Genomic DNA, 15,537 nt, shown 5'->3' with positions numbered 1-15,537 from the left:
GCTCTTCTCTGAGCTGACTCTGGGCTTCTCTGTACTCTGTTTTTCTCAAGGAGCACAAAGTGAGCACTGACCCTGTCTTTCACCCTCATTTGTATGAATCAGAGAATGACAGATGTTTGGAAACTTTTCATTAGATTTAGTCTTGAATAGAATATGTCTTAGAAGAGGAGTTGATTTTGCAATATATAAAAGTTACAACTTTCCTGCAAAACTTCTGTTTTTGTTGGTGCAGATGCTTTTCTTATAGAAGACCATATCTTAAGCAAACCAGTTGAAAAGATGTAGTTTTTGTTAAGGGTAGTTTGACTTATATCACACTTGGCTTTAATCAAAGAAGTATAGTTAGTAAACTTATAGAATGCTATAAATGCTTGTATTGTTAGACCTCTTCCTTGTGTTCTACCTTAAGACAATAGACTAGCTTGAATCCTTTTTATAAGCCAATAGATAGAACTTATTGTGGCAAAACAGGATCATAATCCTCTTATTCTACTAATTCTGCTTCAGTTATTAAGAACTGTAATAACATTCAGGTATCACCTTTTCATATCTCAGTTATATTTTTTTCGTGTTATCTGTGGTACTTCAGCACTTGCTTCTTCATTGTTTCCCATCCTTTTTTAACTCTTCAGCAAGCAGCGTCTAGTGGTTTTTCTGTGATCCTGCTGCTACCTGTTTTTACCACATGTATACGAGTGGGCTTCCATACAGAGCTTTCTATCTGCACAAACACGAGTCAACAGCTGCTGTGCCTGCTTCTATGCAGTCAAAATGGCTTTTTTTGCAGCAGAAACTCCATTCATGTCACTGTCTTGCCAGAAAAACGTCATTCTGCAAGTCAGCCTCTGTAGAAGCTATATGCTTGGATGAAGTATGTTGTTGCATCTTTGAATTGTAACTTAATATTTTTGGTAACTTTGGTTCACAAGTCAAGTGTTTGTTTACTTTTGCTAATCTTGTATTCCTTCTCCCTCTGGCCTCATCCTAGCTCTGCCTTGTCAGATGCTGGGAGGCCAAGAGGATGTTTTGGTCACTAAAACTGCTCATTTAATGCTCTTCTACCAAATTCTGCTTCTTGTATTAACTGTCCCCTTTCTCCACCCTTGCTGCCACCTGCAAAGCCTGATGTGACTGTGATTAATGAAGCGGCTGAGGCTGGTGTAGATATAGATGAGGAGGATGATGCAGATGTTGAATTCACTCTCCCCTCTGACATAGAAGATGATTACGAGCCTGAGCTGCTGTTAATGCCAACCAATCAGCCTGTTAACCAGCCCATTCTGGCTGCTGCTCAGTCTCTACATCGGGAAGCAACCAAGTGGTCTAGTAAGGTACTCCTGAGTCTCCCCGGTGACTGATCCGCGTGCATCCAGCCATTTGGAAGGCTGACACATTTGCATCACTCTTGATGCCTGCTGGGCCCCACCATTTTGAAAGAACAAGTGTGTCTGCACTTCATTTTAAGGACTGAGAATGGCTTCACAAGTTTGCTAGATCTGTTAGTGCTAGATTGAAGCTTGATTTGGGCCACCTATTAATTTTCAAAGGCTTCCTCTCCCTGTTCTTTGTTAAGGCAGGTTTCAAATTGTAATAGGGGTTGCCTTCCCTCCCCATTGTTATTTTTTTCCATTCATGTGGGCTACCTGGGAAGCCATGGTTAATGGTTTCTTAATGACTTCAGATACAGCAGAGTACACATCATTAAAGAAGTCATTTAACATGTGTATTGTGCTTAGTCTCCATCGATGCCATGAATTAAAATACCTTCAAACAAGGAATGGCTTTGTATGGCAGCGTTTATCTGAGAGGATGTGTCTGTCTGCTGGCTTGCACTTGGCTGTGTTGCAAACGCTGTTTTTGAGAGAATTATTTTATGACGAAGCTGCACTGAATGCTGTTACCTGCTGAATGGACATACTTATATGAAACCAGTGAAAATCTAATATGAGGTTTAGACATTCACAAGTAGCCTCTCTCTTCTGTCTAAGCACAAATGCTTGCAAGACTGGTCACTTTTTATAGCATGCTGCAAAAAATGAGGTTGGTGTCGCATAATAAACAAAGGTTTGGGGGCTGTGTATGTGTGTGTGTATATTTACATAGACAGATACACTAAACTATTTTAATAAAAAGGGCTTTTAAAATGTTCTTGTCCTTTTCAGATTCTGATGCTTGGATAACTTGTTAGAGAGCTTCGTAAATGACACTGGTCCTAATTTCTTGATCCTCCTACGTGAAAACATGGAAAAGCTTTGTTATGTCATTTGCATCCTAACTGATTATATTAGCAAACTGTTTAGCTATTAGGTCACGGTAATGAGTAGTTCAGCTTTTTGTGTCAGCTGCATCTGTAAAGTATCTGGGGTATCTTCTTGAACTTGCTAGTAATGAGTCATGGAAGTATGTGCACAGGGATAGAGAATACATTTGCTAAGTTGGGTTCTTGCTGTGTATTTTTGGCTCCAGACTTCATTGGTCATAAATTGTGGCATTATACTGAGAAAAGAGTGTGCTAATACTTAAACTCACTCTGCTAATCTTTCATCTGCACAATAGGAATGCTTCACAACACCAGATAGTTTATTTCTCTAACAACTTTCCACCCAGGTGAATCTAAACATACTAACAGACTACTAACAGTTGATCATCTTAAGTTTGTTTTTTTTCCTTGCACTAGGTTTCTCTCTGGAACAGTGTATAAGAAATGGCTTTGTCTTGGTCATACTTAATTTATGTTTCTAATATTTCTCAGAAGTATTTCTGTGACTAATTTTGATGTATCAGAAACCTGGATTTTAATATAAGAGATATCATTAGATTATCTTCTAAATGATTATGTTCTTCTCTCCTGGAAGCATTATTTTTAAGAGGGAGATTTAGTCAAAAAGGAAGTTTTTTTTTCAATAACTAAGTTAAGAAAAACAGTTGTATCTCATTTCCATATTCCTTGTGATAAAAGTTGCTTATGTTACAGATTCTCCTCCATTTATGTTAACATTATAGCAGCATAGCTGATGCTCTACCAACTTCAGTTTCAGATGCCACTGGATCTTATGTTCAACTGTTAAGACTACAGTATTGAACTTAATCAGTGCTATTTGATTTAACAAGCTATTTAGCACGCTTTTTGATTTTAAAAAAGAGTTTTTGGAAAATCTGGGATTTCACATGCTAACATCCTTTATTTTAAAACCTAGCCAGCAGAGCAGTAACTCTCATTCCGTGGACAAACTAACACTTCTTTTCCAGTTTTGAAGTGAACTTTTTTTGCTGAGTGTTAGGAGGAAAAGTGTCAGAGACATGTCACTGTTTGACTCAGGTTAGATAACAATGCTCTCGATCCCCTCCCACTCCTAGCGAGGTAGGGAAGGAGAGAGAGAAAGAAACTTGACTGGATTGAAAACTAAACTACACAGCTTTAATTAACACTAATATAAGAAAATATATACAATTATATACAAATGTGTTTAGGTATGGGCAAAAGCCTCTCGCCTCCCCCACCCCCAGCAACTCCCACAGCATCTCCTGAGCTGCAAGCAGTCCCAAAGAATCCTGGAGCTGCTGCTGGAGAAAAGGGGAGAGTGATGAGGGTCAGGAGATGCGCACCCTGGGAGCTGACAGTGATGGATGGGCTGAGTCCTCCCTGGACACTGGCCATGGAAGGAAGAGAAGGGAACAAGAAGCGGAAGGAAGTTACTTTCTGTGATCTCTGACCTTCCTCTGAGCTTATGTAGATAGATGGAATGGAATATCTCTGGCCAGATTTGCTGTCTGACTAATACAGCCTCATACAGGGGGTCACAGATCTCCCCGTAGTGTCTGAGCCGGCAGAGTGAAGGTGCGACCTTGAAGACCCAGCGGTTAGAAAAACATTTCACTGTTATCAGTCTTAGTTAGAACACTCTGCTACTAGTTAGAAGAAAGTTTACTAAGGAAAAAAAAACAAACAGTAAGAGGAAAATTGGCTTCATCCTGGCTCAAACCAGGACACATCTCCACACATCTCTCCTGTTCCTTGAAGAAACCTCTTCTGTGTTCACAAATGGTTCTTTCATCCTTAACTTCTTGAAAGGGTTGCTACCAAAATATATGCTGCCTTTCGGCTGTGACTTCTGTGAGGCCTCTGTCCTGGCACGACCACTAACTCACGTTGTCCTCTTCAGGGTAATGACATTATTGCTGCTGCAAAGCGAATGGCGCTGCTCATGGCGGAGATGTCACGCCTGGTGAGAGGAGGCAGTGGAAACAAGCGTGCCCTTATCCAGTGTGCAAAGGATATTGCTAAGGCATCAGATGAAGTCACTCGACTAGCCAAAGAGGTGGCAAAGCAGTGTACTGACAAGCGCATTAGAACAAACCTCTTGCAGGTAATGAGTTAACTTGTGAATGCCTCCTGTATTTTTTTTCTCTGTTCCTCTTGTGTGAGTAGGCACAAGAGTTGTGGCAATAAAACACGTATCTTTCCTTAGTTTGTAAAGTTAAGTCGGTTCTATGTCTGTCTTTAGATCCTGTGGCCATAAATATTCTGTAAAGTCAGGATTTGTTTACTGATGATGGTGGAAGTTGCCCAGAGAGGTTTTGAAAAATACTGTGCCATGAATGCTGTTTGTTTACACATTACTTTGTATCAAAGAAGAGTAGCAGAAATATAATACTCGGTTTTTATCAGTCTCAGCCAAATAGACATAATCTCATTGCTAATGAAGCAGACCCTTGAGGAAGCCAAAAGTGCTGACTCCATCCCAAAACTTTACAAAGCAAGTAAAATAAGATTTGAGTATCCTATCAGTACTTTCTAGGACGTCTTAAGGATTAAGATCCTCTTTATTATTATTCCTTATCTAATAATAAAACAAAATAAGTTTATCTTAAAAGATACCAATAGACAATGTATTGGTTCAGTTAACAATGTGAAGTGTTTTATCCCCATCTTCAGGTTTGTGAGCGAATCCCAACCATCAGTACACAACTGAAAATTCTCTCCACTGTCAAAGCTACCATGCTGGGCAGAACTAACATCAGTGATGAAGAGTCAGAACAGGTAAGAGGTGTAAAAATTGGTGGTGCAGAATTGATGATGAGTTGTACGGAGAAAAATATGTAACATGGAATATCGGAGGTATTCGGGGAACTTGATGTTTGGAAGCCTACCTCAGCTGTTTAGTGAAGATAATTTCAGTATCACAGCTTGGTTTCTGACTCAGAACCTACAGTTTAATGGAGGAACATCAGACGTTCCCAAGCCAGAAAAGCTACTCTGGCTCAAACTGTTATATGAATAACTTCTTAATCTTCTTGATTAACAAGAAAAAGTAAGCCAATGGAAGAACTCGCTTCTGCAGATACTGTGGCTGGTTTGACATTAGAGGAGTTGTGGCACCCTCTGGTGGGTTGTGGTGAAAATATTTATTCTCCAACTTGAGTATTTTCTGTTAGTTGCTAAATTCAAGTTGTCAGTTGAAATCCTACAGTTTTGGTTTCTGAGAGATATTATTGTACTTGAAGACACTAAGATTTTATTTAGATTTTGCACAAATATGCAGTGAGAAATGGAAGAGTCTTGTTGTGAATCAGGATAATGATTGCTGGTTTCTAGAGACTAATTGTTTCATTTACTTTTTCATAGTTTAAGGCAGCAATAAACTGACATAAGCTGCTTGCACTGGGAATCCTTGCACACAATGGGTTTCCATGCTATTGTCTTTAACATGGTATTTACTAATGCATTGGCACTCTTTATGTTTCTTGATAGGCAACTGAGATGTTGGTTCATAATGCTCAGAATCTCATGCAATCTGTGAAGGAAACGGTGAGAGAAGCTGAAGCGGCATCCATTAAGATAAGAACAGATGCTGGATTCACTCTTCGCTGGGTCAGAAAGACCCCATGGTATCAATAAACACTTGTCACCTAAGTATTGTCTTCTGTAACATAAAATGCCTTTTTTTGGAAACAGAGGAGTAACAGCAAAAGGTGCTGTATACATGATCTGAAGATTAGCTTATGCTAATACCCCATTATGAGGGTATGAATCATAAGAGAAAGCTTTTCAAATGTCTTTGGAGTGCATTTGATATCAAACAGCTCAAAATTGCTTCCAACAGCAGACAGTTCTTAACTTTTTTTTGCTTTTGAAGATGATCTTCATTCATTCTGTACTCCCAGAAGCACATTGCATTTATGCACTGTATATTCCAGTAGTTTCCATGTGATGATATAAAACATGGATGTCACTTTAAGCTTTTGTTGAGAGTCTAGGACACTATTGGTTACTTGGCAGTTTTTTAGAGACAATCATTCATACAGACACATTAATCTAAACAGGATTTTAGCTAGCTGTTCTAAAACAATGTAAAAATGATGGAAGGTTTGGGGTTTTTAATTAAAAGGGAGGGTGGGTAGGCAGCAGAAAATCTGTAAACTGTGAGGATTAAAACTCCATGTTTGCAATGGTAATTTTTTGCTTTTGATTTTTGCCTGGCAACAGTACTTTAGCAAAAACTGGAGCTGTCTTTGTCACCCTCCTGTCACCCTGTAGGTGGGCATTCCGAAACTCTTGTACTGTACTGAAATGCTTTGCAGTGGCTGTTAGTGGCACACTGTTGACAGCTTGAGCCTTATGGCTGGAGACCTTCAATTGTGGAACTCTTGCCTTCTTGCTCAATTCAGTAATGTATTGAGCTGAAAAGTCCTGGTTCTCTTTAGCTGCATGTCCAGGACCAGAAAATGCCACATACTGGCTCTTTCTTTTTGAAAACCAAATGAGCACAGGCAGTTAGGCTTTTTTTTTTAATCTTCCCTCCATCTTATCTTATTGCAGCCACTCAAAGTGGAAACTAAAGGGTAAAGATATTAAAGAAAACCCCTTTTGCCTTGCTACCCTTGTTTCCAACAGTGGATAAACTTTCTGAAACCCAGGCACTGTAGGGACATGTAGGTAATCTGATGGCTACCAGCAAACAGTGGTTCCTGATGCTAAACATGCTAGGATATTTTTATTCTTGTTGACATTTGGTGTTTGGAGGCTCAAAATTGTAAAGTTGAATATTTAATTTAACTAAGTGTTATTGTATCTTTAAAAAACAAAACACAAACACAACAAGAAAAACCTCACAAAATTGGTCTCCTCTCCTAGTAGAATAGACTTGGGATGCTTTTACCCTTCCATAATTGAACATGCCTCTCTCTCATGATATATATATATATATATATTTAAACACACACATTCATTTAATTGTTCCATAGTCTCTTCTGGCATTTGTCAGAAAGGAGAATTACTGTTAGAATGAGTCTGTACAGTTGCAAGGTACACTTGCAGACTTCTGCCTGTATCAGCACTGACTTGATGATGTCCTCTTAATTTGTTGAAAATTGTTGCATGAGCAAACAATCTTTAACAGAGGTGCATTCTTGGAAAAACTGCTCAGTCTTAACAGCTTGAAGGAAGAGGCACAACATAGTCAGCTGCCCTTTACCTGTCTGCAACAGTTACTCTACACCTGGACCTTCTCCCCCAACCTCCTTCTTCATTGCACTGTTGTCTAAAAAGGGAAGTTAAATGGATTATAATACATCTGCCTCAAACTGACCTTAGCAAGAGTAAACATGTGGTTGTCTTTAATTCACTCCTTATGTCTGGGTATTATGAACTATGTGGTACTTAAGATCTTTCCTTAGTAGTCTCTACCTGTAATTACCTGCAACAGGAAGAGGAAGGAAGGGGTGCCAGAGCCTTAACTTGAATGTCTTGCATTTGGTTGGTTTATACCAGATCTTTAACATAATTGTAATGTAGTAATTTCTATTTAATAGTAAATAACACTGAATAGGTAGGGGTTATTTGTAAGGGATTTTCTAAATAGTCTTCCTCTGTTATTTTCCAATGCTTCTCCCATTTCCTCCTCCCTCCTCACCCCTTCCTCCCTAAATTCAGCCTTCTTTGACATTTGTTTTCTTAGCATCACTCTTGAGTTGCTTCACTGATATGCAATATTAATAATGCCTTTAATACATAATTGTTTATGCCAAAGATCACTTTTTGTTTATTGAGGAATGTTTGCAGAAAAGTCATCAATCATGGTTGCCTTTGATATTTTTCCAGAATGTTTGCTCTAAGTTCTTGAACTCTTTTGTAGAAGCTAAGATACTTGTCCACTTTTTGCAGTTACTGCTTTTTTGAACACTGTTGGCCTTCAGACCTGAAATACAGCAAATTTTAAAAAGACCACGAATGTCACTCGGAAATGTTTTACCGCTCTAAAACTTTGTTTATAAACCAAAATGTATTGCATATGCTTTCAACCTTACTTTGGTTCTGTTAAAACAATAAAAATGCATTTCTACAAATACCAGCTTGTGAGTATGAATGATACCAGAGGAACAGATGAACACTGAAACAGCAAGAGGAGTAAAAAGCTAAAGCAGTAGAGATACAGATGTTTCTATGTATTCTGAACAGGAAAAAGGGCCAATTTAATGAAACAGGAGAAGATTAAAACAAGCTGTTTTCTTTTGTGCCTGTAAAACGAGTAATTAAAGAAATTCTGGGAAGCTGCAGTCCAGTGGGAGAAAATGCAAGCTCTTCCAGAGGCCTGATGGTCGTCTGTTCTAGTAGCACTGAATGAGGTTCTGAAAACTTGGGAGTGCTACCTGATTCAGTAAGAACTGCTGCTCTGGCTACCACTTAATTAACTGAATTTTACATTGTTAATTTGGGTGCAAGGGCAATTAACATCGAATCACTGTCCTATTTCCTTTCACAGTAAGAACCTCTTCAACACTTTTTCTCTTGAAAAATTTCTGTCAGCACACATAATATTCTGACTTTGTAGAACCAACGTTCATTGGTACTGTAGGACTGAAAATAGTCCCTTAGTGCTGGAAGGCATCTGGGATTTAGTAATAATAGGCAAAATTCAGATTTCATAGTGCTCACACAGTTCTGTCCATATCTGAGAGAGGATGAGAACCTGACAGTCACCACTGTCAGCACTGAACACCTAGAGAACGGGAGATCAGAAATTGGCAGTACTCACTTCTCAACGACATTCTCCAATTTCTTAGGCTGTACTATTCATACAGGTGCTGGTGCAATTTGTTTATTTAGCAGGGAGAATATGAACAAAGCCCCCCCTTCTGCAGCTTCTGCAGTTGAGATTCCTGTATTTGGAGAAGTGGCAGGAGCCAGCACAGCTATAGCAAAAGGTACAAGCCTCACAACAGCATTTCCCTGTTGGAAATAACCTTCAGGCTCAGGATGCTTTCCTGCCAGGTGCGTGTAATTCTTGTTGACTGTCACTTCTGGTGATGGGTTGTGAAGCATGGATGAAGGCTCTTCCAGGGACAGAACCTTTGCACATGTTTCCCGGGTGCCTGAGTTACAGAAGGTTGGCAAGACTTGTTCTGTAATGTGCTGAAGGGAAGTGTTGGTGCTGAAGTTGGCCAGTTGTTAAAATACATCATGGTCTGTGTGGGCAATGGTGTTAGTTCTAAAAGGGGATCTTGCAGTGTTTCCAGGCTGCTAATGTATAGAGCACCTCTACCTACTTAGACTTCAGCTTGGGACATGGCAGTTACATCTGTTCGCAAGTCTTGCAGTAAAATTACTGTAACAGAAGGATGTAATTTACTGTAACATGGAGTAGGACTGTGGGAGGAGTAATAATGAATTGATGGATGTTTCTTTAGTTGAAAAAGGTAGATGAAAAGGTTAGTAGCTTTCAAAACCCAGTGATGTGTTTACACAAATGCAAGGCTTTCTTACATGTGCTGGTTCTTAAAAGTGCTGTTTTATCAATACTAGTATACTGCAATTTCAGAAATTGAAATTGGATGTCTGTGGCCTAGTTTACCCTAGTAATATTACCAAAATTGCCAGCAGAAAATAGATGCTCATTTCTATTCTTACTGGCATGCTGCCAGCATTTAGATAGGTTCCCCTTCCTGTTTTTCAGACTGGATCACGTTTTTGTCCCAAAACTTAAAATTTTGACTTACTTTTGAATGACTGGTTCCTACTCTTCAATCTGAAGCTAAGTTAGCATCTGTTCATTAATTTGCAAGCCAAACACGTTAGGCAAATAAATAATCTTCAATATGCCACCCTTCCTTAATTCTAAACTTCAGTTTCTCAGCCTACTGCGTGTACTGACCGAAAGTATGGCTGGAAACCTGGCAGGTACCATGGGGCATATATCAGATTACAGAGTCAGCAAGTTTATGCTGCTGTAGAAGGACAAGTTCAGTCAGCTTTGCATCATCGCTGTTGTCTTTGAAATGTCACAATCTAAACATTAATTGTCCTTCATTTAAAAATAACAGAATATGAAAGGGAGCTTACCTGCCATGCTTTTAAGTGCCCTTTCTAAACTTTAAATAGCTGCTTATACTGAGCAAGTTCAGTAAAGATGTAGCAAGTAGTCATAATTTAATTGTATATCGGATGTCTCCTGCCTAAGAGCATCATTAATAATTTATAATAGCAAACATTTCACCAGAGACCATGTGTTTGCAGAAGAGTTCCCTTTATTTTGTAAGATAAACGCACACAACCATTAAATACACTTGACACTTCTATTGTGCTATCTAAAAAGCTACACTTCAGTATACACATGGAACAAATGTGGTGGCATCCATTTTGAACAAGTGGAGTTTCTAAATCAAAGCAAAGGTTTCACGTAAAAAATAGATCTTATTCTCTGCAATTGTATTCTTAAAAAAATGATGGTGATTGAGACTGAATGAAAAGAAAGTGGATTACTGAAGCAACCATCACCTCCCAGATTTAATGCAGAAAGTTATTATCAGCTTGTCTGCAGATGGCACAAATGAAAGCTGATTAAGGCAAATGCTTCTTGAGAAAGGCAATTTCTTGTAAACAACAAGGACATAATTTTTTTTCTTCATGAGAAGCAATTTCAGGAGTGATACTTGCTATGTCCTTAGGCCCCTGTGGGTCCCCTGCCCCTCTCTGCTGTGCTCTACTTAAAGGATTACATGACACTGTGGAATGCCAGCTTGCAGCTGGCTGTGAAAATAGCTGAGCTTCCTCTGCAGGCAGCTTCGGCAGCATAATGTGCCACCCCCAGGCTTTTCCAATGGCCAGTCAGGCCTTAGTGATGTTTTTGGCCTCTGGGCTTTGGTATCTGCCTGGCAGTGTAGTGTTTGACATCCTGTGGATCACCTACATCAAACTATTCACAATTCAGTAAAAAAAAAAAAGGTGAATGTGTATTAGAAAAAAAGTACCTTATTTTAAAGCCATAATAAGAAAATCTAAGCTATGCCTTCATTTTAAGAGGTGCTCTGCACAATTTCTTTGATCCCAAACTAATCAATGTCTTAATTATTTGGCACCTAATTATAGCAACATAAGTCACTAAGCAGTCAAGTTTGTTTTTTTTTTTTTAAGGGGAATTTTCTCCTGGAAGAGGAGGATCTTCTTATGTCCTGACTTGGAATTTTCCTGCTTTTGTAATATATTTGACACCTTTAAAAGGCTTGTATTTTTCTCCATACATGTCTAGACGATTCACTTTCAGTCCTGAAAAAGACAAAAATGAGTATAAAGGTAAAAGCAGAATGCTAGATATCATGTCAGTCTTGTTTAAAAGTCCTGCTTTCTTGAAGCATGTTAAAATTGGTTGGAAAGCTGATTTTCTTTCCTGTCACAAGTTCATCCAGTTCAAAACAGCAAAAGGGCCATTCTTCACACCTGGTCAGAGGGAGGGCAAAAACTTCTGTTCTACTCAGTGAGCCAACATCCTCCTTCTAAGGGATGAACTATTGAACAACTGCGTCTACCTCCTACAGATCCTGTACACTGCACTCATTTCCAATGATGTAGATGAGGCAAAGGACAAGTTTTAGAATTCTTTTCATCTGAAGTCATAATTTCAAGGACCATCAATCCCCTTGCTATTAGCTTAGAAATCCCAGTTAACTATTAATAATCTGAAAGTTTCCTGCTTTCTCACAGGTCTACTACCTTTAGCATCCAGCCATGGGATCTGCTATGTTTTGCTAGATTTAATCTACTAGATTGCAAGTTTAAGAGGAAACTGCAGGATTCTGTTCTTATAAAAGGACTAACCATTATTTATTCAGCAAAGTAGTCTAGGAAGCAAAAGGACCACAACCTGATACTTAGCTAGAAAAGTACTATATGAACTATCACAGATGCTCTTCTACAATCTTTACTCCTTCTCATTCCATGCAGGTGTGAGTCTTTGCTTTGTTAAGGTCTTAATTCTGCAAAGTTTGCTTGCAGAAGCACTTTACACATGGACAACTCACATGATCTAAGTTTTTGCAGACATCCATCACTCTTCACTAAAAGGATAAATTTGGATGTTTAATGCACAAGTCAACAAATAAAATTCCATTCTTCTGTACACTTCTCACAGTCCTTGAGCAAAACAATTGGGAATTCACAAGGGTATCTTCCAGCAAGGGTAATTGTCAGGTTTGGCTAAACCAGACTTTCCCTTTTTGGACCAAGCCAACTTCAGATCACTATTTCCAATTAATAGGTGAACAGTTTCTCGCTTTGTTTCCTACTGCTACTCTTTCTGTCAGTACTAATTTCACACAACACCTACACACTCACCTGAAATTGCAAGCTGTTGTATCTTAAACTGGATGTTTAAACTTGGATTCTCCTCTGGCTTGGGGGCTCCAGACTGCAGGTTCACTATGCCTTTCAGGTTTGGTAGCTTTTGAGGGGTGATTTTGCCAACATCCCAAGTTAACACCTTTGTCAGGAAATAGAAAACAGTAGCAGTAGCTTTCTAGGAAACAAGCCATGAAGTTAAGTTCATGTCAAGCTTTTAGTTTGCAGTCTGGCTACAGAAAGTAGCCTGGTAGCCTCGAGAATTATTCTACCAGTTGGAAGATGGCAGGCGGCATGGTTAGGGCTCCTGAAAGTACAGTGTCTTTTCTTTCCTGACATCTTGTTTGTCCTGTCAGTGTTTGTTAGCAGTTTTGAGCACCTACTATTCTGTTCCTTTAGTAATGGTGATTGTTCCTGTTGTCACATTGGGTCAGCTAGATCCATGAAGCAAGGATAGTATGCAACACAAAGTTCATAGTAACTTAACTGCAAGAATGAGAACAGGAGCAGGGCACTTGGCAAAAAGAGCCAAGATAACATAACTTTCCTGAAGCTCACTTGTTTCTCATTGATTCTTACACTTTAAATAAGATTCATGGAATGAAATTGGCCCTTCACTTGTCCTCAAGAAGATTTTTCCTCTCATCCCAAACTTCAAATTGTTGATAAATGCAGTTACAATCCAACTAGCTATTCCAATTCTTTATAAAAAACAGTATAATTCTGCAGAGGGGGAAGGAAACTTCAAACTGTTTTATTGGTGTTTTCCTTTTTAAAAGATCTCTTCTTTTTGAAACTAAATGTTACTTGAAGAGCTCTCACTTAAAATTTAAATCAAATGCTGACTGGGATATTCCAAGGGCAGAAGAAAGCTCAGAGGAGGGTGTTAGAGCCAGCCGAATGGCTTGGCTCAGACTGCACATCAGCAAAATGGTTCCTGGGTGCTAAAAAGCTTCAGCAGCTTTATGTCTCAAAGCACAACTAAGAGGTAAGAAAGCAGGACTCCCAAGATAGAGTTTTACAGACCTTTTGCCTTCCTTCCTGTGTGTCTAGAGGCAGATCTTCTGGAAGAGCTGTTATCTTGTTTTTTGTTGTTGTTTAGGTTTTTTTTCCCCTCATCTGCTCCCTGTGTTTCTGGCTACCTATTTTCACATCTACTGCATTTTTTCCAGATAGGTATGTTTTAAAGGGCATAGATTCCAACATATACCATAGCTGAAATAAACAGCAAAATACTGCTGCATCCACTAGAGTGATGTATTAGGGCTGTCAAGGAGCAGAAGGAGAGGGGAAGGGAAAGGAGAATGATAGAACCAAAAATCACTACTGGTGTGTATCTAACTTTAAATAAGTAAAGGTTGAAGAGATGTTTTTTAATTATAACATATGCCAAAGGGAAAGTTTTCTGCAAAGGATGGAACACTTCTCCATTGCTCTGCAATATGTATGACTTGTTCTAATATTGTCTTAGATATTTAAATAAAAACTGAAGACTTACCTTAGTAACTGGGTCAAATGTGTAGCTGCCTTGTGTAGAGGTGAGGTTCATGTTAAGTACAGCCTTTGGCATGTGAACTGTCATGACAACTCCTTCTACTGTTTTCCCCATATTCTGTTTTGGTCCAATGGTAACATCAAATCTTCCTGAAGAACTATTTTCCTTAAAACTGATCACATGTTTCACATATACAGGAATGGCCACTAAGCTGAAAAGAGAAGAGAGTAGCTGAATGCATCCTGGCTACTTCTCTGCTTGAAAAAACAAAGCTCTTTCTCATAAATAGTTCTTGTGTTCCTGGCAGGTATTCAAGTTAGAATCAGTTTGTTTCAAAAGTGCAAAGTGATACTCAGCTCTTCATCACTATTGCAGAAGTGATTTTATTAGCAAAGAATCACAGGAAAAAAAAAGTATTTTCTTCCATATCACTTGTCCTAGAGTTTTTCCCTGCCATCTGTTTATTTTTTAAAGCAATCTCACTGAGCCAATTCTCAGAACAGCCAGCAGTAAAAACGGACATAGTTTGTAAATATCTGCAGTTTAGATTTCTTTGCTTTATTCTTTTTATGAAGATCAGAGCCCTCTATGTAAACATACTTAGCCATCAAGCATCTAGCAGCAACAATGATTACCAGGAATGAAGAGCCCTATATTACTGCCATGTGTGGTTTATCCCACTGTAAAATTATTTCTGAGTATCAGCAGCTCACTGAAAACCTGTTTTCTTGTTTTAGAGGGGACAGAGCAACAGATGAGACAAAACCTGAGAGACATGCATTATAGCAACAATGCCAGTTCCCCCCAGAACAAGGAGAAATCTGCAGTTCCTCAGATAAAAAGCAGTAGATTGTGTATCTGAAGAAACAGTGTGTCTAAACAGAAACGTACTTCTGTGAACTGACACGGTAGGAGATCAATCTGAAATTCCCATCGGGAGGAATAAAGGAAAGAACTCTCTCAGACTCCCAGCGTTTGAACCGAATACATGGGTGGAAGCTGACGTCATCCAGCAGCCGTGGATTCTGTAAGTAGTGGCAGAGTGGTAAGTGAAATCTCATGAAGTATCAGCAGTTTGAACTAGCTACTGAACTCTACACAATTCCTTTTTCTTAGACTCTTAAGTATCAGTCCTTGCCATTATCTGAGACATGCTACTGAGCTAGATGGACTTCTGGTCTGATCTGGTATAACAGTTCCTGTGAGGGTATTTTTATGTACAGACAAAAGCCATTCTAACTACTGAGCAATGCAGCAACTTCTACAATATAATGCAACACTTCTTATATTTCATATGTGTAACAAGTTAAGGAGCAATTGTATTCTTAAAATTGTTTACCTCTGTTCATTGAGCAAAATAAATCCCAAGCAATTAAAATTCCCAAATATATTATAAGTTTACCATGAAAGAAAGAGAAAGATCTGGCATTCC

At 38.9% G+C, this 15,537-nt stretch overlaps 2 protein-coding genes across 2 annotated transcripts in view; one reads left to right on the top strand and one right to left on the bottom strand.

Moving 5' to 3' along the window:
• VCL (vinculin) overlaps nt 1-6,478 on the top strand; it is a 38,225-nt gene extending 31,747 nt beyond the window's left edge. Inside the window, exons 19-21 of the mRNA XM_010000812.1 lie at nt 4,164-4,367; nt 4,937-5,041; nt 5,753-6,478. Coding sequence (XP_009999114.1) covers nt 4,164-4,367; nt 4,937-5,041; nt 5,753-5,899 — 456 coding nt within the window. The 3' untranslated portion in view covers nt 5,900-6,478. The remainder of the gene's footprint in view (nt 1-4,163; nt 4,368-4,936; nt 5,042-5,752) is intronic.
• Nucleotides 6,479-11,161: 4,683 nt separating this feature from the next.
• The window catches only part of AP3M1 (adaptor-related protein complex 3, mu 1 subunit), a 9,769-nt gene continuing 5,393 nt past the window's right edge, over nt 11,162-15,537 (bottom strand). Inside the window, exons 5-9 of the mRNA XM_010000750.1 lie at nt 15,508-15,537; nt 14,997-15,130; nt 14,109-14,316; nt 12,608-12,752; nt 11,162-11,542 (exon numbers count right to left, since the gene is read on the bottom strand). The exon at nt 15,508-15,537 is cut by the window's right edge and continues 1 nt beyond it. Of these exons, the coding sequence (XP_009999052.1) occupies nt 11,442-11,542; nt 12,608-12,752; nt 14,109-14,316; nt 14,997-15,130; nt 15,508-15,537 (618 nt within the window). The 3' untranslated portion in view covers nt 11,162-11,441. The remainder of the gene's footprint in view (nt 11,543-12,607; nt 12,753-14,108; nt 14,317-14,996; nt 15,131-15,507) is intronic.

The sequence above is a fragment of the Chaetura pelagica genome, unplaced genomic scaffold, assembly GCF_000747805.2.
Source record: "Chaetura pelagica isolate M959 unplaced genomic scaffold, ChaPel_1.0 scaffold166, whole genome shotgun sequence".
Classification (NCBI taxonomy): domain Eukaryota; kingdom Metazoa; phylum Chordata; class Aves; order Apodiformes; family Apodidae; genus Chaetura; species Chaetura pelagica.
Note: the sequence above shows the minus strand (reverse complement) of the source record. Positions and strands in the feature narration are given on the sequence as shown.